This window comes from Rhipicephalus sanguineus, chromosome 4, assembly GCF_013339695.2.
Source record: "Rhipicephalus sanguineus isolate Rsan-2018 chromosome 4, BIME_Rsan_1.4, whole genome shotgun sequence".
In the NCBI taxonomy this organism is placed as follows: Eukaryota; Metazoa; Arthropoda; class Arachnida; order Ixodida; family Ixodidae; genus Rhipicephalus; species Rhipicephalus sanguineus.
Genome location: NC_051179.1, coordinates 192,079,222 through 192,106,284, shown reverse-complemented (window position 1 = coordinate 192,106,284; position 27,063 = coordinate 192,079,222). Strand labels below are relative to the sequence as shown.

The window sequence follows — 27,063 nt, the reverse complement described above, 5'->3', positions numbered from 1 at the left end:
AAAGTTGGGTCATGACAAATACGCTAATTTTTCTTTCTAATGCTTGATGTATACTATTCGAATTTGATTCGAAATTACTTGACCAAATCCACTATTCGCTTCGAACCTAAAATTTACTCTTCCCACAAGCCTAGTGACTACATACTGTTATAGGCACTGTCAAAGGGTATATAACGTCATGTGTCGTGTAAGGTTTATATCCTGCAAATTTTACTTTAATGCAAAAATAGTACCTGTTGCCATCCTGTTCAGTGCCGCTAATGCCATGGAATGGCATTGCGAAGGGACTAATGTGATGCTGTGTATGTGCAGGTGAACTTCAACGAGCCACTGTCAACACTACAACGGCTAACAGAGGACTACGAGTATTCAGAGCTGCTGGACCGAGCCGCACAGTGTGACGATCCTGCCTTGCAGCTAGTGTACATAGCAGCCTTTGCAGTGTCGTCATACGCGACCACGTCCAATCGAACTGGCAAGCCCTTCAATCCACTCCTCGGGGAGACCTACGAGTGTGATCGCCGTGATGACCTTGGCTGGCGGGCCATCTCTGAACAGGTCAGTTGGCTCCTTGTGGAGCACAGCTCTGAAATGCCTGTTTGTGCAGTTTGGGGTGGTGTAACAGCGTGAAGGATAGCTCAGGGGAGGAGGATGAGAGGAGGAGGGCTGCATGAGGTGGCTAAAAGGTTGGCTAAGAGATTGTGCCACAGTTTTTCGTCTGTCCACCAGTGACTCCGTCAGTCAGGTCTGCAGTGAGTCCATCCACCAACACAGCAAAAGCTCGCTAAATTGGGTTTCACGCGACTGGAAAATATGGCGAATTAACACTTTCGGGACCGGCCCATAGGGCCATCGGTCGTATATGACCGATAGCTTTCAACGCGCTTTCAAACTGACTCTTTTGCGCGGACATGTAGTGCCATCTGCGCGGTATTTTGAACACTACTCTTTCATTCTCAGAGTAGTTTGTTTTTTTTCGAAGAGGTGGCGGTGGACAATTGCAGTTTTACTCGAGTGCGGTCGCGTGAGTTGATAGAGAGAATGGCGTCAAGTTCGCGACTCGGCGCGTTTGAAAATTGACACGGATCTCGCAATTCCGCTGCTACAACGGCTGATTTCGTTGACGAAACGAGCAGCGAAGAGTTGGAAGACAACTTCGGAAGTTCAGATTTCAGTTCGGACTGTGAGTCAGGGAACGATCAGCCTGGAAGTTGTGAAAACTCAAACAAATACGGCTGGATGAAAATACTCGAAAAACCGACACACGCTTGTTCCGATGGTTCGTGGGAAGAGGTGACCCTGGATGGAACGATGAAGTTCATTGGCCTTATAATTTACATGGGCCTCGTCAAGGTTCCGCAGCTGAAACTTTACTGGAACGTGGGAGAACTCCACAGTGGCCTGCTTCCACGGCGAATAATGCCTAGATGCCGTTTCATAGCATTGCTCGCTATGCTACATGCTGCTGACTTGGACGATGTGCGCCAGCTATCGAGAGGGAAGCTCCGGTTCGTATTGTGGCTCATGGAGCATGTGAATCAGGTGTCGGCGAAACTTTTCCAGCCACATTGTGATCTCTTCGTGGACGAACGGATGGTGAAATCCAAAGGGTAATTGGACATCAGGCAGTATATGAAAGATAAGGTCACAAAATGGGGCTACAAGCTCTGGGTCCTAGCTGATCCCGGCACCGGATACACGGTACGTTTCAGTGTATATACCGGCAAGCGGGATCAGCCAGCACTTCATGGATTGACATTCGATGTAGTTTGCCAGCTGTGTGCCAAATATCTTGATCAGGGATACCGAATATTCATGGACAGCTTCTACACATCGACGCGTTTGTTCCGTCACCTGATTGACCGAAGAACATTGGCTTCTGGTACAACGAGAAAGGACTGGCAAGGATTTCCTGGTGAACTAAAAGACACACGTTGGGAGAAAAAAGTGCGACATGGGGATGTAAGATGGCTCCGTGATAGTGGTACAGTGTAGCCCATTTATAACGAACCCACTTACAGCGAAATAGTGGTTATAACGAAGTGATCTTGATTTCCCGTTCCAATTTCCGCATTTTCAATGCCTTTTAAGTGTACTTTTAACGAAGTAAAAAAATGCGACTCAGCGGATATAATGACGTTTTTTTGTCGTTGAAGCAAGCAACGTTTGTCGTTGTTTTGGCGGTGCGGTTGAAGCAAGCAAAGCTTGCTTCAACCGCACCGCACGGTCGCCTGGTAGCCGTCTCGCGAACGCTTCCCATTCTTCTTTCCAGTGCGAGGCGGGCCGATTGCCACAATCTTATCTCGTTTCACGGCGTACTCCTCTCTTCAGAGAGGAGGTCATGGGGGCAGCTTGAGAAACTTCGTGGCCGCTTTAGACCGGTTCCGCTTGTGGCGCACCATTTCGGTGAAAAAGCGAAGCTAGTTGGTGCGCTCCTAAATTGCTTTTCTTCCACAGCATGGCACCACCAGCTAGGCCTGCCTAAGCCTGGCTGCGGCGCTTCGCCAGCGGCTCCGCGCAAACCTGTCGCACACAAAGCCATTCTTTCTTTCGTGGTTTTCAGTCAGCTCAGTCTTAGCAGCAGAAGCAGCAGTTCGCGCATGTTGTGCTGTGTCTCTGTTCACAGGTGAAAAGCGGATTATCACAGCGCGCTTGGACTTGACCACGGTTGAGCAGCAGAAGCATTCGTTCGCTCGTGCTGCCTCTATTCACTCGTGAAAAGTGGATTATAGCAGCGCGCTTGGACTTACCGGGGTTGCAGCTAGGCCTGCCCATGTGCATCGGCGAACTTTACGACAATGTCGAGTCAAGCCATACCCGGAACGACCGCCTCATCGACGACCAAACGAAAAGTGCTCTCTCTAAAAGTGAAACGTGCCATTTTGGATGAAGTTCGGCAGAAAATTAAGAAGACCGACGTTGCGCGGAAGTACGGCATAGCACAGTCGACTTTGGCGATAATCATAAAAAATGCAAGCAATATTGATGCCGTCTTGGACGACGTTGGCAGCGGTGAACGGAAGCGGATCCGCGCTGCCACTTACGGAGATGTCAAAGCGGCGCTCTACAAATAGTTTGTAGACGCTCGTGCCAAGAACGTCCCACTCAATGGGCCGATCCTGCTAGCGCAGGCCAAACATCTGGGGTTTGCTCTCGGCCACAAGAACTTCAACCCAGGCAGTGCATGGTTGCAGTGATTTAAAGACCGCCATGGGATCACATGCAAGAGCATTGTCAAAGGTGGTATTTTTCACAAGTGGAGCCTGGCGGGATGTGAAGTCTGAGACTATTCTTCACTGCTTCGAGAAAGCAGGTTTTTCACGGGGAAGCAGCGCTGCCAAAGAAATAACAGCAGAAGCAGACATCGATGCTGCTGCAGCGGATGGTGCCGCGGCAGTGACGAGCTTCAGGCAGCTGTGGGAGGCCGTGGGCGATGCAAGCCTTGTCCCAAGCGGGTTGGATTATCTAGACTTTGCCCTGGCGGATCAAGACCTGGTCGCAATGGAGGAGCTCACCACCGATGAACTCACCACTAGCGTCTCCGAAAAGGGAATGGCCAGTTCCTCGGATGGCGAAGGTGACGACATTGGTGCACCTCAGCCTGGGACTGCCGGAGCTGCTCTCGCAGCTGTCGACACGCTGCGTATGGACTTGTGCTCCGAACCGGGACAACGATGGACAACGCTGAGACAATGATGGACAACGCTGAGCACTGTGTTCTGAAACGTGCGCTCGTGAAGCGCGTGCAAGGGACCCTTGATCGCTTTTTTCAGAAAGTGTAAATAAATTTTTTTTTCTTGGTCTGCATAATGTTTGATTTTTTTTAGAGTCCAGATATAGCGAAAAAGCGGTTATAGCGAAGTAATTTCAGATTCCCGCCAACTTCGTTATAACCAGGCTACGCTGTATATTATACCTCCAATGGAAAGGCCGTCGTGTTGTCAACATGATGAGCACCATTCCCATAGAATGACAGTCACAGCAAAAAGAAGGGAAAAAAGGGGAAACACTTGGGCTCAAATTTCTGTACCGAAGCCGTTGCTAATACAGTATAACCTCGTTACAACGGATCTGTTTACAACAGACATTCAGATATTACATACTAACTTGCGGCGTTATGCCGACCTCCGTATTTGTTCCATTGATTGAGATTCGTTTACAACGGATTCTGGTACAATGGACATTCGGATATAATTGACTAAAATGTCAGGTCAGCAAGGTGGTCAGGACTCCTTTAGAGCAGACTTTTCTACTACGGTCATTAACTTCCGACTTCAAACATCGCTTAGCGTACTTTCGGGACGGGAACAGCGCGCCGCGGATGTCGACGTACCGATTTAAGAACGAAGGCCGCCGATCTCCGGTCTGTCAATGATCAGCTATGCCTAGCTGTAGCGACGAAAAATCGGCGCGCAGCGTGCTTGGTGTTGCGTTTTGGGACGCTGACGCGCGAAATTGCTAGCCGCTGCCACCACTTCTTCGAGCGGTCGCTGTGCGGCGAGCTTGGCCGGGGGGGGGGGGTCCGCTGCCGATATGCAAAATGCCTATCCGCAATTCTGAGAAGCCAGCGGGCGATGCGATTTGTTGCTTGTGACGAAGGACATTGCGGCTTCTTCGTTTTCGCATGTCCGCTTGTGCGATGTTCTTGCCCGCAGAGTTTGGATTTGTCTCGTACATCGGCACCGTGAGCGGAGTTAGGCCTAGCCACGACATCGAGTAGAAAGCTCGGTTGCGATGTGTGTGGCCACGGTGCCCGATGTTTCAAAGTACATCATGCTTGATTGCGAGTACAAAGAGTTGTCCCACGGTGATCTTCGTCATAAGCTCCGAAGTGCTGATAAGACGAACCTCTAACAGCGGGTCCAACGAGTCAACGCTATTACAGTCGCACGTCTGCGATGTTCGTGATGAGTGCGGCGCGCTATCGTAATCTGATGATTGAGCTTCCGCTTGCAGCTGCCAAACTAAAGCGTTCTAAATTATCATCGACCCGTGAACACAAAACGAGTGCGAACGCGTCACTAAGTAGCGCAATTTGCGACAGCTACGACCTCGCGGCGCACAAGCAGCAGACGACAATTCCGAAGCGAGCATCACCGTAGAAGCAGCCAATCGGAGGCCTTGAATTGAACTTCAAGCATGTGCTTTTTTTTGTACGCTTGTTACTGAATGGAGAAGCTAGCTGAAACGGAGAACTTGAACACGGAGGAATGCTCTTTACGATGAGTCCAAAATGGTGGCGACCGGTTGCACCGTTGCCGAGCTATAATTTTCAAAAACGCTGTTTTTTTGCTATTTCCGCAATATGCCAAGTCAGTAGACGCAAAATGAAATTTTATAGCACTTCTACGTAGTTTTCAGTGAAGATATTTTGAAATCAGATAGAAAATGGGCTACAGAAACTGAAAAAGCGATTTTCCAAAAATCGCATTTTTTTTGGTCCCCCGTTAAAAATATGACCATGTTTGTGACTCGTAATTCTCTCTGGTTATAACAGACCCATTCAGCGTTTACATAAAAGTCTGTTGTAACAGTACTTGGATTTTACATACTCCCTTTACAACAGACCAAAACCCTCTTCACTATGAAGGTCTGTTGTAATGAGGTTATACTGTACATGAATACAATGCTGGAATGCTAGAGTAGATAGATCGGACCAGATGATTGCCTATTACAACATCCTCATGAGAAGCGTTCGGTGGTGGAAAACACTCTTCTTCCATTGCATTGATATTGCCTGTGTGAATAGTTTTATTTTCTTTCAAGCACACCGCGCAGCACACCCAGAGATCCCCGAACTTGAAAGAAAATCTGAATATGACCACCTTGCCTTCAGAGAACTCGTTTGTCAGATTTTCAACCTCGATGGTGCCAAGCCAGCTCGCACTCCTCCACCACCTTCCACTAAACGAACACTCCACAAGCCAGAAAAGGCCAAAAGGTGCAGAAGCTGCAAGCTATGCTATGACCGCAACAAAGGTGAACTAAAAACTAATTGTTTCTGCAGAACTTGTGATGTGCAGGTGTGTTTTACTACTACTACTCGAAATTGTTTCCTGCAGTGGCATGAGAGCCATCAGCTGTGATGGACACACGAGTGCTCTGATGTTGAAGCGAGCTAAAAAAAGGCAGTTATAGATAGGTGGACCAAACTTTTACATTTAAGAAAGAAGACATTTTGCCACATTTTGTATATTTAGAAATTTTTTTAGTTCACAGTTTTACTTGTATATGCATACCTTTTGAAACTTTTTTATGTTGGTTTTTGGTGAAACTTTACATTTGACACTTTTTCTCCATTATGTATATAATTTTTATGCATAATATTTAGATTGCTTCTGAAAGACCATTCAATTACCTTCATTTCAATTACCTTCAACGATCAAGCTAAAGGAACCGTACTAAATCGTTCCTTGATAAAACGGCGTTCAACGATGCAGCACACCAACGGGAACAAAGCAACAAAATGGCACCGCCAAATGCGCAGAAAAGACGTTCAACCAGTCTCAAGTCAAGCCAAGTCGATAATTGATGTCCGTGGCAATGCTACGTTTGAGCTTCACTTCTGTTCGGAATTGTTCTTTTTTCATTTTCGAGCCTCGCCAGCGGCCCGAAAGTCGCCGAATTATCCGATTTGCGGTCAAATCTGTCCGAAATAACGAGCGCCCAGTCTCATAGAGTGATGCGTATATACAGGGACCAGATGACGTGTCCAAATTAACCGATTTTACGAATTAACAAGAGTCAAATTAACGAGCTTTTACTGAGAAATGCAACACAGTGTGATCAGATAGTGGGAAGCATGACATAGAAGTGTCTCCGATGTCGAGTCCATGCAACAGCTCTAAGCAACAAACGCGGATCTCAAAGGCCTTACTTTTTAACAGAATACGGTATCACAGGCACCATCTTGCAATACAGACCTCGAAGGCCATGCTTTTGCTCGAGGGACCCTGAAAATCATCATGTGTGTCTTGCGCCAAGTTTAGCGTGCAACCAGTATGTGGGAAAAAAAGATTAAATTTTGGTGACCAATTTCAGGCACAGGCACATTGAGATCGGGCTGCTAAGCAGGACTGGATGGAATTCATGCAGGCCAGTGTTGCATGGGTTCAGTGCATGACCGGGGTGTGGAGTGGGGCGCTTTCCTGGAATGGTGTGGCAGTGAAATCGGCAGCGATATTGGAGCTCAGCATTTTACGATATGCTGTATAGCTGGGAGTCTGAAGTCACGATGGGTCAGTTTCCAGCTCATTATCTCTATACTGTTGCATTTCCAGATGTCCCTGTACTACATGCAGAAGTATCAGTAGCGAGAAATATGAAGCAATAGTAGAAGGAATTCGATTTTTATGTTTTGTAGTGAGCAAATTTGCAAAAAAACATGGTTAATTCCTCCGTCATTGGAATCGATATAACACGAAAGTAAAACATGTCCTTACAGAAGGAGTTGAATGTCTACTGTACTTCGATGTAAGAGAGCTTGGTCAATGTCTATCAGTGTTTAGCAGCTATAGCACTGTTTAACGTGGCTGCACCCAAGTGGATGCTTGGTGGCACATCTCCATCCCGACGACTAACGTCCAGGAACAACGGTTTGGCAAACCTTTGTGGTAGCTGTAATAGTTAGCGGTGAGAGTGTAATCAGAGAAAGCGGTGTGAAAGCTGGAAGAGCGTTTACTAAGGTCGCCATTCCGCAGCATGTTAAAGAGTAAACAGAACACGGCGGCCGGACTAGAGGGAACGCAACGCGCGTCGTGTCTCCCCTCTAGCCCGGCCAAAATTTTTCTTGATAAGTGGGGAATGCTGTATGTACGCAAGGCAGGCGCGCGTCATGGAGCATTTTTGATGTGGATGGATGCTATGAGTGAGGCCGAGGCTTGGGCTAAGGTCGCCACCTCGAGGTGTGTTAAGGCACTGACAAAGTTGCACATCTGCTATTGGAAACGCGCTGATTGGGACGGACACGTAGCAACGACGCATTGCAGGAGCTAATCGTGAAGGCCACGGTCATGATGCATTACTTCACTTTACCGCTCCCAGACGGCGACACCACTCCATTATGATATAAAACTGAGCGCAAATAAACGACACAGGACGAAGAAGTTCATTTGCGCTGAAAGTTTTATATCATAATGTGATACCAACTAGCCAACCTAGCTACCCTGACATCGCCCCGCCGACCAAGAGCACTGTGAGAGGAAAATATGAGATATAAAAGGTCTTCCAAAGTTGTGTGTCGCGATCATGGGAGAACTAAAAGAATGATGGCTAATACAGCACAGGTGTCGTAAATCGGAACACAATCGGGGCACCTGTGCTCTGCAACATTTTTTTGGCGGCTTTTGATAATAATGTACATAGTGTACTTGACGACAAGGTATTCCTGAAGGGTTTTAGACACGTTGATGACTTCTTGATCATTTTAAAGACTAACATGGATTCTTCCCTGGATCACTGCGTTGACCACATTTTATCAGTTTTTCACCAACATGGGCAAGGCTTGAACTTCACTCATGAACTGCCATCAGATGGTTCCATACAGTTTTTAGATTTGAAATTACATCTTAGAGAAGACCATGTTTGTTGGCAATACAACCCACGTGCGCAAAAAGACTTGTTGCCTTATGATTCGGCGCACTCTAAGCTAGTGAAAACGGGTATTGAGAAGCTTTGCCTCAAGTCTTCTCTGGTGAAGTCGTGTACGCCACACTATGCAGGACAGCTTTCAAGTTCAATTAGCAAGGCTACGGGCAGCTGGTTATCCATGCGCGGTCGTTGGTGCAGTTTCCCAAAACATCTTGAAGAAGATGAGAGGCATGAAACCGAAAATTGCCAGTGATGCATGAGTGAGGCGGGGACCTGAAGTGGTACCGTATATCCACAGGATGTCCCACAACCTTAAGAAGGTCGCCAGCAAGCACGGCGTTTCTGTCGTGTTCTGCGCCCCTCGGAAACTGGGTGGCCTGTGCGCACGCGTATGCGATGAAAAAGACAAGCATGGATGCAAAAAGAACCATGCCAGGCCGTACGTGAGGTGCGCAATAGGCGTGGTGTATGCCATACCACTATCATGTGGGACGACCTACATAGGTCAGACTGGGAGGTGCATCAACGATCGTGCGTGGGAACATGACTTGTCGTTGAAAAATGGTAGTAATTACACATTTACCGGTTCATTGCGCAGCCTGCACATGTGCACCGCAGCTAAGCGAGATCAAGATTCTGGGTAGGGGTGGTGATACCTTGGAAGCTTTCCATATTTTCCATACCTGGAAGCTTTCCATATTAAGAGCAAGGGCACAGAGTGTATTAGTGATACGTTTATACATTTGTACGGCAACGAGTTCAGATTATTCAGGTCGATGTTTGATTAGCTATGCTACGACTGCACGCATGCGCTTTAGGTGATCTCTCTTGTCCATGGTTTTTTTTTTTCTAAATAAAGCCAGTTGATGTTTAGCGCTTGCCCTGTGCACTGTCTTCTTCTCTTCTCAGCCAGTTCGTTCTTTTTCTTCCTGTTTGCGCTAAAAAGATATGACGTCCGGGACACAAGTTAAAGGGTAGCAATGAGGATCCTTTGCCCACTTCTAAGGTGATGTGTGCACTTGCCCTAGTCTGGTGCTTCTGCGTAAATGAGGACTGTTTCAACCTGACTCCCTAGACATTGTGCAGAAATGTTTGTCGTCGCAGGCAGCAAAGATGTGAAAGCCTATTTCGTGCCTAAATAATACCTCTTGTGAATGATTGAAGAAGCACAAAACTAAAAGTTTGGTTTGAAAACTTTAAAGCTTATATTCTTACAGATAGAACAAAGAAAGAACAAGGAACATCGCAGCATAAGGACGCACGTCCGCTCTTTACAAGATCTTCTGAGCGTCTCTTTAAAGCATGCAGGCATGCAGTCCGTCCGGAGTGGGGCAGGAGTGGCCGGAGTAGGGCTGCCCACCTTCAGTCTGTGTTCGCAGGCTGATCTCTTTCATCGCAATGTTTGTGTTGAAGCCATAGGTTGCTTGAAGGTCACATTGATTGCTGCAGCCGCCACGTTTGCTCAAGGAGTCGGCTCCTAGCCTTTTTTCATATCACATTCTCATTCGCTGCTATCGTATTCATTGCTCCGCCTTTGCAGTGAAACTGTGACTTTTTTCTTTTTTGGCTGCTTATTTGGGTGCTTCCGCTACGTGTACCCATGACCTTGTTGGAAGAGGGAAACGAGGGTGTGGCCGTTGGGTATCTGAACTGCAGGAGCCGAGGTGCCTGCACGTGTATCCGTGAAGTCTTTGAACATTAAAGGTAGCAGAGCAGATTCGCCGAGAATGGACACAACACTCGGGTGGCGCTAGGGAGTGATTGTGCTGCCAGCAGTGGTGTGTGTCTCTGAGTAGCATGCACCGATCTCAAAGGCCGTGCTTGCAATGTCCAGGAAGTGTCGTCCAGAAACACATCGAGGCTGCCATGTTTCTTTGCTATGTGTCATGCTGATGATAAAGGCAATGCACCACCTCATTTCAGTCGTACGCGAATGCCATTTTTGCTCTTTTGTGTTGCATATGTGTGGCACTTTGCACCCATCGCACTCTGAGGATTGTCCCAATTAAGTGGGTTGTGGCCGAACATAACTGAACTCATGAGAGTTTGATGCTGTTAACATGCGCATACTTGTTGGGACTAGAAATGTCAGAGTAAATACGCTTTTTTCATGATAACGTAATGCCTTCATGCCTATTTCTGTTTGCAACCACAATGACATTGCGTTAGTTGCGAGCCTTCGAAAAAAAACGTGGTTGCCATCCACTATTGTATTGTAAACGACCAAGACTTCATTAGCTGCGGCAAAGTAGTTTTGTTTTTACTTGGTGCATGCGAACTATGTGGAGGCTATCGATGGTCGCATTGACAATGACTGCGGTTTCGTCTGCGAGGGCTTCCACAGACAGTAGTTTCATTTTTGCCGCATGCATTCAGAAGTGCATACAGTTAAACCTGGATATAACGAAATCGACAAATTCCCGAAAAACTTCGTTATAAAGAGGATTTCGTTATATGGAGGTTCGGCATGAAAATTCGAAAAAGAAACTTGCAAGTAAGAAAAGAAGTAACGGACGGCAGAACTCATCCCAAACTTTATTTTGCGGTAAAAAACTGCGTGATTTTGCTTTGTTGTTTGTTCATGATGGACGGCAGCACTGACCATTTGTAAGACATCAATGAACACAATGCTGCTCCGTCATCGTTCAACAAGCCCGCGGTGCAGTGCAAAAGGTCGATGGCGTCCAGCACCTCCTTCACGGAGGGCAAAGCGCGTGCCGAGTCGTCCTCCCAAGGTCCGTTGTCGTCACTGCGGTCTCGGACAGTTTCTGCCAGAGCCTCATCAGTCATCTCCTCAGTTGTGACAGCGCAGTTGTCTGCATATAAAAAATCACAAATCTGCACATTGACTGCGGCTCCTCCATTCGTGCGCAGCGAAATCCAAGCTTCGGCGAGATTGGGCGAGCATGAAGGCTCCTCCTCTCCGGCGTCGATTTCCTCAGCTTGAACCACCTGAACCTCTGTTGAGATACGGGCCTTGCGGAAGCAGTTCGCAACAATTTCAGCACTTGTTTCTTGCCAGGACGCTTCAAGCATCTCAATTGCTTGCACAATGTCTACCTTCATATCTCGCTGCAGACGAATGTTCAGGAGCAGTTTTTGGATTAGTCGCTGACGGTATGAGCACTTGACACTGTTAATAATTTCTTTATCAAGGGTCTGAATGAGCGATGTGCAGTTCGCGGGTAAAAACTGCAGTTCAATGTTGGAGAGCTCGAGCCCCTCTACGTGGTGTGCAGTGCAGTACAGACAAATCTTGTGTCCTTGCCTCTTGACGTCATTGTTGAAATCTGTCAGCCACTCACTAAATATGTCGCCTGTCATCCAGGCTTTCGTGTTCGCCACATATTTTACAGGCATCCTGTGGGCTCCTTTGAAGCACCTAGGTCGGGCGCGTTTGCCGATGACCAGCGGAACTTGCTTGTCGCTTCCGTCTGAATTTGTGCACAGATGAACAGCCAAACGACGTTTGCTCTGTTTACCGCCATGGCAGACGTCTTCTAGGAGTCCTGAAAAATTTTCGCCCCGCGTTTTTTTGCTGCAAGGTGTTGCTGGGGGCCTGTTAGTCATAACACGACACATCGTTTGCTGCAGCGTGCGACATATAATTAATTACAAGCTCCTCATTACCGACACAGCCTCAGTTTCGGTTTGACAGAGCTCCAAAAATGACAAGCCGCCGGGTGCAACTATCACCACCTAGCGAGTGAAACGCTCGGTCACGTGAGCACACAGAACTGAGGCATTTCCGTGCGGTCTGTCGTCGTCGGGCTCATCATCGTCTGATGGCAACGATTTTCTTGCGGCGGGGATGGAAGGGATTTTCGACGTGGCGAATCACTTCAGGTTTCACCTGCTGACGAGGAGCGATTCGTCGGGAAGCGCGTCAAAACAGAAATGGTGGCTACGACGTCATCATAACTTGTACCGGCTGAAACGGTTACGAAGGGGAAGTAGGGGGGTCACCTCGGGTCACCTCCGAGGGTGTCAATGCACTAGGTGCGGCCTATAATGCTGGATCGCGCTCGCGAACTTCAAAATTCTTATAAAATACCTTCCAAGCTTTATTCGCTGTCGATATTTTGCAGATGGTACACGCACGTACACGGGAATCGATCCAACAGGCAATCTCGGCCGCAAAATTTTGTGTCAGTACCCCTTTAAGCGTAAGGGTACGGTTCGGAAGCCAATTCGTAGAAAAGCGCCGTTTCGTCAGCGTTGTACACATCCGACGTTTTGTAGCGCTCCAATATACCCGGTAGTTTGTGTTGGATCCACGAGTCGGCGCCATCTCCATCCGCAGAGGAGGACTCGCCACTGATCACTTTGCCGACGATCCTGGACCTGCGTTTAAAACCTTCGAGCCACCCGTTACTGCCTTTTAAATCATCGCAGCCCAAGATGCAAGCATAATACCTTGCCTTTTGCTGCAAAACAGCGCCACTGGTGGTACGTTTCGTGCTCACATGTCCATAAACCATGTGAACACAGCTTTGTCGACGTCGGCGTATGTTGACAACTTCAACTTCTTTTTGCTCTGCATGCCATGCTCCACAGCGCTGTGAATCGCATCTTTCATGTTTAAAATCGTCGACAAAGAACTGGCTGGGATGCCAAATTTGGCAGCGACATCCTTCTTTTTTTGGCCTCTAGAAATGGCGTCCAAGATGGCCATTTTGTCCTTAAAAGTCAGTATCTTGCGTTTCTTCGTCGAAGCGCTCATCCTTGGATTGTCACCACAGGTACTGGGTGTGTGGTCGCGTGTCGGTTCGCACAAGTGCGAGGCGTCAGAAACGAAGAGCGAGCAACACGATGGCATCGTACAGAAGAAAACCAACAAAGAAAGACACGGAGAATGCAGAAAGCCACAGCGCTGCTGACGCTGCTGCGACTCCCTCTTTTTCTTTTTTTTTTTCTTTTTAAAGTAGTGTCACCTAATGGCAGGTTAGCAAAGTGAAACGCAGAGGTTAGCAGAGTGAAGCGCACTGTAACCAAAGAGTGGCGGTGCCAGCGCGCTGAAAAAAAGAAACCTCGCTTTTTTTTTCTTTCTCTCTTCGGCAAAAAGGAGCGGGCTAGGCCAGCTGCGGCAAGCGGCGGGATCAGGTTTGAGGGGAGGGTTTGGAATGGTCACGCCCGCGGCGGCAAGATCGCCGGGTCGACGGATGCAGGCCCGCCTCGAGCATGCTCCTACGCACGCACATATGTGCTCACTCTTGCCTTGCAGTTGCCATGCCTTCGAGCGCACCAAGCGCGACGCCGCCACTTTGCATTCCGTCGTGGTGGAGAAGGTGCTTCGGGTAGCTGCTCGCGCAAAAATAACAAAATTTGGGCCAACACCTTTAGGTCGTCGGCAGGGAAAATTCGTTATTTCGAGGGGGTCGCCCGCTGCCACTTCATTACGTAGAGGTCTCAAATATACATGCTTCTATGGAGTAACGGTGGGGAATAGAAAAACTTAGTTATATCCAGGAATTCGTTATATGGAGGTTCGTTATAAGCAGGTTTAACTGTAGTCACAATCCACAATTTTGCGTCAGCGAGCTAGGTTTCATCTGCAGCGGCTGTGGCAAACAGCAGTTTCCTCTAGATCCGGTGCGTTGAAGCCACGTGTGCTTTCCGAACTGCGTGGATGCTCCGGTTGTCTCCTTAGCAACCACAGTTTCTTCCAGAGGTGGTGCTGCACGTAGTAGGTACATTTTTTAACACGAAAGTGTTTTATGCCGGGGTCCACCAAGACTTCAATGACGTATTTCCGTCACGGAAATGACGTCGAAAAAAGGTACACGATCAGATGGCAAAGAAAAAAAGGTTCCGTCACCGGGCATCGAACCCACGACCACTCGGTCCGCAACAACAGATGCCGGGCACACTATCCACTGCGCCACGGTCACACTCTAGAGGCTTTACAAACGCGCCTTTTATATCTACCACTCTCCCAATCGGCGGGGTGTTGTTGCCTTCTGGGAGTGGCAAGGTAAAGTAATTCGTCATTACTATGGCCTCCGCGATTAGCACCTGCAACGCGTTACACGTCCGTCCCATTCGGCGCGTTTTCAATACAAGTTCAATTTTGTCAATGCCTTGACACACCGCAAGGTGGCGAAATTGGCCCAAGCGTCGTAAAAGCGTCGGCCTCGTTCATAGTATCACGCTGATCCAAACCAAAAATAGCTCTGCGACGCGCGCCTGCCTCACCTGGCTGTAACATCGCGTTCCCCGCTCATGTGCTCGCCCCGAGAAAAATCGCGGCCGGGCTACCGGGGCGGCACGACGCGCTTTGCGTTTCCTTCTAGCACGGAGCAAGAATTCTTGAGGAGGCGAAACTGCGCTCGCTCGGGCATCCTAATAAAGTCACGGAATTGGGCACAGCACTCACGCGCCCTCTGTCGCGAGACTCCGCTAGCGGAGAAGGAAAAATGCGCGCGTCCCTCTCACCGCGCTCTCCAAAGAAGCTCGTCGGTTCAAGGCCATTCGTCGCCGATTCGCCGTTCGCACTTCACACCCGAATGGATGTGTTTTTGTGCGTTCTCGCCGGCTCCAAATTATAACGGGACTGCGGTAAAGAGCTCGTTTCGCAGAAATACCGCTGTCTGTGTCGGTGAGGCTAGCAATTGAGAAGTCGACGCGCACGGAGCCCGATTACGCCATCGCGTTCTACTCTTAAAGGCGAAGCTCAAGCGCACTCAAGTTTTTTCGCTAAATTAATGAGAAAAATGGCGTCACATGCAGAAAAATTACCAGCGCGATATATTTTGTACAACGCGAAATCTATCATTTTTGATAACGTGAATTCAATGAGTTAGGTATAATTTATTTCCACGAATGATGGGACTTACCCTATATGCCATCAGTTCAGATTTAGGTTGCTAAATCGAAATGCTAAAGACCCGTGTGCTTACATTTAGGTGCGTGTGACAAAACCCCAGGTGTTAGAAATTTCACGTCATTTTTTGAGAACAGCAGACAAGTAGCTGGGACAGCGCGGAAAGATTGAAGGAACGGCGTCTCGTAACAACACTGGCCGTTCGGTTTATCAGGGAGAACTTCGGCACCAATCTCACCATAATAGCGCCGCATGTCTACGTCACTGTCCGAGAAGTGCTTCTCGCAAACGTAGTCACAAGAAGTCAGCTGTCGGTCTTTTCTTGGTATGGCGCGAGCCCACGCTTCCAACCTCACTGGGTCACTAGGAACTTTGAAGGTAATTACCTTCTCCTTGCAGGACGTGTATCCACTGCTGCAGTTCGGCACGAAACATTTCCGCCCCATCCTGAAGAAGCACTAGTCGAAATCTGTAAAGCACTCTCCTTTGTCGCGGCGTGAAAAGCGCGTGCAAACATCGAGGAGTCGGCGCCGCCGGCGCTGCGCGCAGAAGCCACTGAGAGCGCTAAAGAGAAATAAAACCAGCAAATCGCGTAGGAAACTTCCCCTCCCAAGGCCACCTACGCATGCGCGCGCACAACATGCGAGCGAGGAGCGAGGGGTGTGTGCATGCGGCGGCAGACGTCGTCTGCTCAGGGGCCACTACTAGCAGTTCGTTTCAAGCGCTGTGCGGCCTATAATTCTGGCAGTATCGATTAGGAACTGCAGCTAAAATATCTGTCATATCTACCGATTGACGTTACAGAGAGAAATCTTAGAAATTTTACATTGCACGAGGCGCTATCACGATTTTTATGCGTCGCGTCCATGGAAGAGCATGTAAAAGATGGCAACAGGCCGAAAGCGTCATCTGTCGTGCTTCGGCGTAAGCCGCATTCGCCGTGACGCTATCGCGCCGCCCTCGCGCGCTGCCACGGCCTACAGATTCTCCTCCTCAAATACTTCTTTCTCCTTGCCTTCTAATCCGGCCATGGTGTTCAATTACATTTTAACATGCCGCGGGATGGCGACCAAGTTCTGCGTCCAATATGCGACGCTCTTCTGGCTATCACACCTCGTTCTTTGATTACGCTTTCACTGTTGACAACTACAGCTACCACAAGGGTTCATTTAATCATTTAACATGGACGTTAGTCGTTGAGATGGAGATGTATCACCAATCATCAAAGTGAAGGAAAGGAGATGATTTTTAAGGGCTCGTTTTATCTTTGTTAGACACAATATTAATGAGAACTAACAGACAATAACGCCAAGGAAAGTATAGGGGGTGTGATCTGTAGTATTTAGAATATAAATGTGAAGAAAGTAAGGTGGACGAAAAGATGACTTGCCGCCGGCAGGGACCGAACCTGCGACCTCCGAATAACGCGTCCGATGCTCTACCACTGAGCTACGGCGGCGGTCATCCTCCCGTCCACTTTGTGGGGTATATATGTTGATTTAAACCTAGGAGTGTTAAGTCAGCGCCAATCGCAGCCATGGCGGCGAGTGTGGAACACTCTTTTTTGCCTATTGGCGTCACGTAGCACGTGATCTTTTTATGAGCTGGCATACACGTTAAATGGTGCCATTAGCTACCAGACATCAACATACATTGTGCCAACTCTCTTATATCAATGTACAGTAAACATTCAGTTACTTGTGTAAGGTCACGCTTTAGTTTCGTGTTATTCCGATTCCTATGACGGACGGATCAACCATGTTTTTGACTTGGTGCAGTGCATGCCTCATGTCACAAAACTTAAACAGGGTGGAAGCTGTTTGCCTCTTTGTTGGTTACTCCTTTTTTACCAGCTGGCATCACATAGTACAGGATCTTTTGACGAGGTGGCAGCTGAACAATAAGTCCTCACCTGAAGGCATCAAGTCTGCTGGGATGAGACCCTAGCTATGAATGAACGAAAGAAGGGGAATTCTAAGGGTTTGTTTTACATGCACAGAATTTAAAGGGCTCGCATGTTTACATGAACAGAAATACCAAATAAAGTGTATGGGAGGACAACTGCCGCTGTAGCTCAATTGCTAGAGCATGGGACACATCATCCGAAGGTTGTAGGTTCGGTCCCTACCAGCGGCATATTGTCTTTTTGTCCACTTTAATTTCTTCACATTTATATCATAATATAATGCACTTAAAAAGACCACAAGTAATGACCCTTGGCTTCATTGTCTGTGGGTTTTCATTGAAGGGGTACTGACACAGAAATGTTGGTTGGGTGTTTCTTTGCTGCAGTATATTGCTGGAGGCCTATTAGTCATAACACAGCACATCGCTTGCTACTGCATGCGACGCGTAATTAGCTGCAGTCTATTTATTACTGACCAGTCTCAGTTTCAGTTTGAGAGAGCTCCGAGAACGACAAACTGCAAGGTGCAACTAATGCCATCTAGCGCGTGAAAGAGCACACGCAACTGTGGCGCACTTCCGTGCTACCTGCATTGCCTGCCGCAAGTGCTGTGTAATGTCGTTGCCATCATTGTCGTATGATGGCAACAACTTTCTGGAAGCTTCCGCGTGTAGCCACAGGCATGGACTTGCGAGCAGCCTCCAAATTGTAGCATGCTGGCGCAAGCGCGGCCAAAGGGCAATGGCGACTATGACGTCATGATTTAGCTGGGCATCTCTGAGCTCGGGACTGCAGTGGTGACGTCTCGGAAGTTAAGGGTCACCTTCGGGTCACGTTAGATGATGTCGATGTCGCAAGTTGCTGCTAAAGAGCTGGCTCATGCACGCAAACTTCAAAATTCATATAAACTACCTTAGAAGCTATATTCACTGTTGAGATTTGGTAGATGATAGTCAAGCCGAATATATCGAACTCCGGTAAATTGAATTATCCTTTATATCCAGCTATATTTTAACACTAGAATGCTTTAATGTCAATGCATAGGAAAATATACAGCTACATCGAACAAAAATAGCTAGAGCACTTGATACACCAAACATCTGACAGTGCGAAAAGCCCCAAAAAAGTTGGCTTTCCCTCAGAAGAGGTTGACTTGCCCGCGTGCTTTTCTGAGAATGAGCTGTGTGATTAGGAGGGTGCTGCGCGGAGTGAGTGAAAACTGCTGCTTGCCATCGCACGCTTTCTCCCGTGACTCCTTGTCGTTGTGGCTGTTGGCCTGATGTGTGCAGTCGCCGTTTTCCTCTCCGCGATTCTCCTCCCACTCCCTTTGTTAACGCAATGGTTGCCGTGAAACGGAAGGACCTGCTCTTCTCTGTAAAGCGGGCAACTATCAACACAGGTAAACGTGGAAAATGATAGGTGTAACCTTAAGAGACAGGAAGAGAGCAGAGTGGGTCAGAGAACAAACGGGGGTTAAGGACATCATCGTTGAAATCAAGAAGAAGAAATGGATATGGGCCGGGCACGTAGCACGTCGGCAGGATAACCGGTGGTCATTAAGGGTAACTGACTGGATTCCAAGAGATGGCAAACGCGTGAGGGGGAGACAGAAAATTAGGTGGGTAGATGAGATTAAGAAGTTAGTAGGTATAACGTGGCAGCAGAAAGCACAGGACCGGGTTGATTGGCGGAACATGGGAGAGGCCTTTGCCCTGCAGTGGGCATAGACAGGCTGATGATGATGATGATGAAACGTGGAGAAGTTTGATGTCACCGCTGAGTACAGCATCTCCAAAGTGCGCTGAATACGATTGAAGAACAAGGCCGACATTAGGGCCAAGGTAGAATAGAGCCTTCCGGCGCCCGACGGGTGCGCACAGCTGCATATGGAGATGTTTACTTGTACTCTATTTTCTCACATATAACCCAACCCTGCATATAATACTCACCCCCAACTACAAACAGCGAAAAAAAAAAATGCGTATTGTCTTGAAGCAACTTGTGCACTGAACCAAAAATGAGGTAAATACTTCAGAAGTGTTATATCGAATTTGGAGATGCTGAGTACAGCATCTCCAAAGCGCGCTGAATACGATTGAAGAACAAGGCCGACATTAGGGCTAAGGTAGAATAGAGCCTTCCGGCGCCCGACGGGTGCGCACAGCTGCATATGGAGATGTTTACTTGTACTATATTTTCTCACGTATAACCCAACCCTGCATATAATACTCACCCCCAACTACAAACAGCGAAAAAAAAAATGCGTATTGTCTTGAAGCAAACTTGCGCACTGAACCAAAAATGAGGTAAATACTTCAGAAGTGTTATATCGAATTTGGAGATGCTGAGTACAGCATCTCCAAAGTGCGCTGAATACGATTGAAGAACAAGGCCGACATTAGGGCCAAGGTAGAATAGAGCCTTCCGGCGCCCGACGGGTGCGCACAGCTGCATATGGAGATGTTTACTTGTACTCTATTTTCTCACATATAACCCAACCCTGCATATAATACTCACCCCCAACTACAAACAGCGAAAAAAAAAATGCGTATTGTCTTGAAGCAAACTTGTGCACTGAACCAAAAATGAGGTAAATACTTCAGAAGTGTTATATCGAATTTGGAGATGCTGAGTACAGCATCTCCAAAGCGCGCTGAATACGATTGAAGAACAAGGCCGACATTAGGGCTAAGGTAGAATAGAGCCTTCCGGCGCCCGACGGGTGCGCACAGCTGCATATGGAGATGTTTACTTGTACTCTATTTTCTCACGTATAACCCAACCCTGCATATAATACTCACCCCCAACTACAAACAGCGAAAAAAAAAAATGCGTATTGTCTTGAAGCAAACTTGCGCACTGAACCAAAAATGAGGTAAATACTTCAGAAGTGTTATATCGAATTTGGAGATGCTGAGTACAGCATCTCCAAAGTGCGCTGAATACGATTGAAGAACAAGGCCGACATTAGGGCCAAGGTAGAATAGAGCCTTCCGGCGCCCGACGGGTGCGCACAGCTGCATATGGAGATGTTTACTTGTACTCTATTTTCTCACATATAACCCAACCCTGCATATAATACTCACCCCCAACTACAAACAGCGGAAAAAAAAATGCGTATTGTCTTGAAGCAAACTTGTGCACTGAACCAAAAATGAGGTAAATACTTCAGAAGTGTTATATCGAATTTGGAGATGCTGAGTACAGCATCTCCAAAGCGCGCTGAATACGATTGAAGAACAAGGCCGACATTAGGGCTAAGGTAGAATAGAGCCTTCCGGCGCCCGACGGGTGCGCACAGCTGCATATGGAGATGTTTACTTGTACTCTATTTTCTCACGTATTACCCAACCCTGCATATAATACTCACCCCCAACTACAAACAGCGAAAAAAAAAATGCGTATTGTCTTGAAGCAAACTTGCGCACTGAACCAAAAATGAGGTAAATACTTCAGAAGTGTTATATCGAATTTGGAGATGCTGAGTACAGCATCTCCAAAGCGCGCTGAATACGATTGAAGAACAAGGCCGACATTAGGGCTAAGGTAGAATAGAGCCTTCCGGCGCCCGACGGGTGCGCACAGCTGCATATGGAGATGTTTACTTGTACTCTATTTTCTCACATATAACCCAACCCTGCATATAATACTCACCCCCAACTACAAACAGCGAAAAAAAAAATGCGTATTGTCTTGAAGCAAACTTGTGCACTGAACCAAAAATGAGGTAAATACTTCAGAAGTGTTATATCGAATTTGGAGATGCTGAGTACAGCATCTCCAAAGCGCGCTGAATACGATTGAAGAACAAGGCCGACATTAGGGCTAAGGTAGAATAGAGCCTTCCGGCGCCCGACGGGTGCGCACAGCTGCATATGGAGATGTTTACTTGTACTCTATTTTCTCACGTATTACCCAACCCTGCATATAATACTCACCCCCAACTACAAACAGCGAAAAAAAAATGCGTATTGTCTTGAAGCAAACTTGCGCACTGAACCAAAAATGAGGTAAATACTTCAGAAGTGTTATATCGAATTTGGAGATGCTGAGTACAGCATCTCCAAAGTGCGCTGAATACGATTGAAGAACAAGGCCGACATTAGGGCCAAGGTAGAATAGAGCCTTCCGGCGCCCGACGGGTGCGCACAGCTGCATATGGAGATGTTTACTTGTACTCTATTTTCTCACATATAACCCAACCCTGCATATAATACTCACCCCCAACTACAAACAGCGAAAAAAAAATGCGTATTGTCTTGAAGCAAACTTGTGCACTGAACCAAAAATGAGGTAAATACTTCAGAAGTGTTATATCGAATTTGGAGATGCTGAGTACAGCATCTCCAAAGCGCGCTGAATACGATTGAAGAACAAGGCCGACATTAGGGCTAAGGTAGAATAGAGCCTTCCGGCGCCCGACGGGTGCGCACAGCTGCATATGGAGATGTTTACTTGTACTCTATTTTCTCACGTATTACCCAACCCTGCATATAATACTCACCCCCAACTACAAACAGCGAAAAAAAAAATGCGTATTGTCTTGAAGCAAACTTGCGCACTGAACCAAAAATGAGGTAAATACTTCAGAAGTGTTATATCGAATTTGGAGATGCTGAGTACAGCATCTCCAAAGTGCGCTGAATACGATTGAAGAACAAGGCCGACATTAGGGCCAAGGTAGAATAGAGCCTTCCGGCGCCCGACGGGTGCGCACAGCTGCATATGGAGATGTTTACTTGTACTCTATTTTCTCACGTATTACCCAACCCTGCATATAATATTCACCCCCAACTACAAACAGTGAAAAAAAAATGCGTATTGTCTTGAAGCAAACTTGCGCACTGAACCAAAAATGAGGTAAATACTTCAGAAGTGTTATATCGAATTTGGAGATGCTGAGTACAGCATCTCCAAAGTGCGCTGAATACGATTGAAGAACAAGGCCGACATTAGGGCCAAGGTAGAATAGAGCCTTCCGGCGCCCGACGGGTGCGCACAGCTGCATATGGAGATGTTTACTTGTACTCTATTTTCTCACGTATAACCCAACCCTGCATATAATACTCACCCCCAACTACAAACAGCGAAAAAAAAATGCGTATTGTCTTGAAGCAAACTTGCGCACTGAACCAAAAATGAGGTAAATACTTCAGAAGTGTTATATCGAGTTATACAATATATTGAACTAATTCCCGTATATTTGCGAGTTTGATACATGTGGGTTCAACTGTATAGACATGTTCACAGGAATTTATCCCACAGGCTATCTCAGCCGCAAAATTTTTGTCCTTTCCCCTTTAAGGTTGTGTCTAGCAAAGAAAAACGAGCCATTAAAATTCCCCTTCTTTCTTGCTTATCACCAAGTGTCTCTTGTAAACATGTTTCTTGAAATGAGATTTTTCTGTAGCTCTAGCATGCCTTAGGTCCAAATATATTGATGCAGCAAACAAGGAAAGTAGCCAAAAGCTGTATTTTGAGAAGTGGACAAAACAATGGTTTATTAGTTTATGTAGTCTTATGCAATGAGAGATATAAACGAAAATAACGGACTTTGAAGCAAGAAACATTGCATATTAGGACAATTATATAGTTAGTGCTTTTATGTTGCCCAATTCTGTAGTAAATTTATATCGAATTATGTCCTGTATCAAACTGCCAGGCAGTGCTTTTTATTTACAAGTTCAATATTACTGGGTTTGACTGTGTGCTCCTTTCTCATCAGCTTAAAAAACCACCACAGTATTGATATTAGTCTAGTGCATAAATGTCATTAGAAGTCTGCCGCTCCACTATCTAGACACTGTGCTACCAACACAGAAGTGGCCAGAGAGAGAGACCAGGGAAATTTCTTGCTTGACTTGTCTAGCTTCGTGTAAGTGGGGTTGACTTCGGATCAGTGAATTGGCCACTACTAAAGTAGCACACACACACACATGGCAGTAGCATGCCTCGCAGTTACTTAGCTGAGTTTGTTGTGCCACAGGTGAGCCACCATCCACCAATGCTGGCTCAGCACTGTGAGGGTCGTGGCTGGCGATGCTGGCAAGAATTCTCCATGTCGAGCAAGTTCCGTGGCAAGTACCTGCAGGTGAGCGCTGTGTTATTTTTGTGTCAGTGTGAAACTACAAACCTGACATTTGCTATGAGAAGTCATTGAACAGGGAGCATTATGGAGTTGTATGTGCCAAAACCACAATATGATTATGAGGCATGCTGTATTGGAGGGCTCTGGAAATTTCGACTATATGGTTTTCTTTAATTAACCCATATATGCCCAGTGTCCTACATGTAGGACGCCTCTTTGATGCACCCTAACATCGCTATTTCTTTAGCTGATGACTAGCGCCACCTACAGCACATTCAGCAGGCCTCATTCTCAACGTGTGCAAACCTACAAGCCTAGACATTGCTTGCTTTTCATGCTGCCACGTGCAGACCGCTTTCTCCGGGTAAACGCGTGCTTTGTGTGAAAGACGGCATGGAGAGGAAGAAGTGCACATGAAATGCCGACCGCTTTCTCCGGGCAAACACGTGCTTTGTATGAAAGACGTCATGGAGAGGAAGAAGTGCAATGTCGGTGTGCATGTGAAATGTTTCAAGGCTTACCACACCCGCACATAGCACCCCTAATGCCCAGTGTCCTATATGTAGGACGCCTTGAAAAACAGTGTTGTGTTTACCTGGCAGTAAATAAAGAACTTGTGCTTTCTTTTGAGGGTAGAAGTAAACATTTTGTGAAAAAAATATTTTTTCCGTCATTTTTTCCGAGTTTGGGCATATATGGGTTAACGGGCTCCGACATTGCCCAGTACACCAGCATTTTGCCTCCAATGAAATGCGACTGCCTTGGTTAGGATCAAACTCGCGACCTTCAGGTCAGCAGCCAGTGGCACACTGTAACCACAGTACTACTGTGGCGGACAGGGAGCATTGCTGGAGCCAGCATTAAGACTAAGACCTTGACTTGTCCTCATCGGGGTGCAGTGTTTTGACAAGTCCACTTGTTGAAATGCTAGCTCCACCGACATTCCATGTTCAATGATTTCTCATCACTTCTATCCTCCATCTTCCTCTGAACTTCTATCCTGTTTTAGCATCACATTACCAATTTTTTCGATTACGAAAAATTTATGAAATTCCCAGTCTTAAGCATGTTTTTTTATTCTAAGAATATTTCAGAGCTCTAATTTCAATACACTGCATATTTTGAAGCATCCAGAAATACTTCTATGTCTTCCTAGCACTTCCGAGCCTATGGATTGCAAGTGGAACGCTATCCTGACCTGGGACACCAGCTTGCAAAACTTTTTATGTAACTCTGTGTAGACCGATCAAGCTTGTCAAGGTAATGGCCCTTCTGACCAGAGGGCACCACTTAGCTCTTCTTTGCCACTTCAATATTGCTAGTGTAGTGGACATTGTGCTTTGCGTCTGCAAAAGGACAAAGAGACCGACAAGCTCAGGCATCATGGCTGTGACTTCAGCTTAGTCACCCGGCTAATAAATGTTTGTTTGTTTTGGGCCTTCTGTCCCCACAAGTTGGTGACCACGGACGCTTCCCACATTGCAACTATGCGTCCCGCAGCTTCGCTTCGACGCCATGGAACCAAATCGCAAGAAAATTCGACACCTTCCGTCGCCACACTCAAGCTTCAGTCAGATGGTGAGCCCTGGTTTATCCACATCGAAGCGCAGTTCCGCCATCACCACATCACATCCCAGATGGCCAAGTACGACCATGCTGGGAGTGCACTCAGCCCGACCACTACTGCTTTGGCCCGCAACGTTTTGCTAGCTCCACCACCCGAAGACCCGTACGACACTCTTAAACAGGAGTTACTACGGTGCACCACCGACTCTGAGTCTCGTCGCATTCAACAGCTCCTATCATCGGAGGAACTTGGCGACAGAAAGCCGACCGAGCTACTTCGCCGCATGACGCAGCTACCGTATATTGTTATAAGTCGACTCCGATTATAAGTCGACCCCCCATCTTGCAACCCCTTCTAGGGGAAAAAAGAGTTGACTCCGAACACAGCCTCATGCTGTGGCCATAGCTCACCAATAAGTTTTTCAGAAGAGGGTGTGATGCAAAGAAACATTTATTTGCCCGTGAAACATTGCTTATGACTCGTCGTCGTTTGAGAGAAGGACGCATTCACGGTCATTGCCATCATGTGAGCCCCTGCTGCTGCTCGCCGTCGGAACAGGTGCCGGTGGTACTGAGATGCTGCACATGGAAAACGCCGCGCGGACCATGTCGGTTGGCAGTCCATACCAGGCATCGTTGACAGCACATGCTTTTGCTTCAATATCATCGTAGCAGACACTTAGGCTCTTACTTTTCTGGTCGTGAACCTGATCTCGAATCGCCTTTTCAACGGCAGGGTATCGGTATCATCCAGACTTTGGTCCACGAAAGGAAAGATGTGTAGCAGCGCATGCGAAGATCTTGGTCCTTTGTTTTCTTCATTCCCTCACGCACTTTTCCGACACATCAAACTTGCGCCCTGCTTCAACGTTGCTTTCCGACTCTGTGTAAAGGATCGCTTGCCTTTTGAAAGCAGCGCTGTACTGTTGCCGGCGTAGCGGTGGCATCTTGGCGTCCATTTGGCAGCGTCTCAAATTGCGCACACCACTGCTCGCAAGCGAAGTGAAATGCAGAAATGGCGAACAGGCGTGAGTGCAAAAAGACGCGAAAACACTTGTGGGCGCATGTGACTGGTCATGTGCTTTAGTTCCCCACGAAGTGTTGCCAGCCCACACGGCGCTGCCAGCTTTTCTGTGGAACGCCAATGGTTTGTCAATGAATCGTTTCTATTGTATGAAAACAAAACTGCAGGACTCATTGCAAGATAAATTCCTCTTTATTCATAGAGCATCGTTCGCCCTCTATCAAAAGTTTAAAATGCTGCTTTCGAGACTGTGTTTCCCAAGCAGTTCGCATTATGCCGCGCGGCAGTGATTTTTAAACACGCTCCGTAGTTTTGCCTCGCGTGGTTTCGCTACATTTTCACAATCGTTGTGGCAGATCGCAAAAATGTTCGGCTCCGGAAGTGGCGCACGCACATTGGGAGATAGCTGTTGCCGCGACTCCGCTGCCTCTGTGGCTGATGTTATCGATGCGTCGAATAGCAGGAAATCCGAGGACGATGACCTTTCGTCGGACCCCACAGATAAGTTGACTTTACGATTCCGCGTATAGGTCGACTCCGATTATAGGTCAACCCCCGAACTTTGGAAGGTCACTTTATGAAAAAAACGTCGACTTATACCGTATTTACTCGAATCTAACGCGCACCTTTTTTTCGGCAAAACGAGTCGAAAAATCGCATGCGCGTTGGAATCGAGTACCGAAAAAAAAAAGAAACTCGGTTATCGTATTGCCATCGGCATTTCAAAATGGCCGCCTCCTATGCGTTTCGGCCATTTCTGTCGTTGTTTCAATTCGTACGTGTGCTGAGGAGTTTGTCATCCCGCTCTACATTCGCATCGGTGGCATGGAAGTGCCCGCTCCAAATACTCGACGAGTGCACCACGATGTCGCACTTAAAAGAAAAGTTATTACATGTGCAGAGACGGATGGAAATCGGGCCGCATCGCGGTCGTTCGAAGTTGCCAAAACGTGCATGCGAGACTGGCGGAAACAGAAGCAGAAGATTGTTTTACAGCAAAGCTTCACGAAAAAGTTTCTGTGAACAAAAGCAGGGCTGGTTTGCCGAAATCGAAGAGCGTTAACAGC

General features: G+C 47.3%; 1 protein-coding gene across 1 annotated transcript in view; it reads left to right on the top strand.

The window, feature by feature from the left end:
- LOC119390982 (oxysterol-binding protein 1-like) overlaps positions 1–27,063 on the top strand; it is a 113,432-nt gene that overhangs the window by 33,760 nt on the left and 52,609 nt on the right. Inside the window, 2 exon segments of the mRNA XM_049415006.1 lie at positions 313–558; positions 23,305–23,409. Coding sequence (XP_049270963.1) covers positions 313–558; positions 23,305–23,409 — 351 coding nt within the window.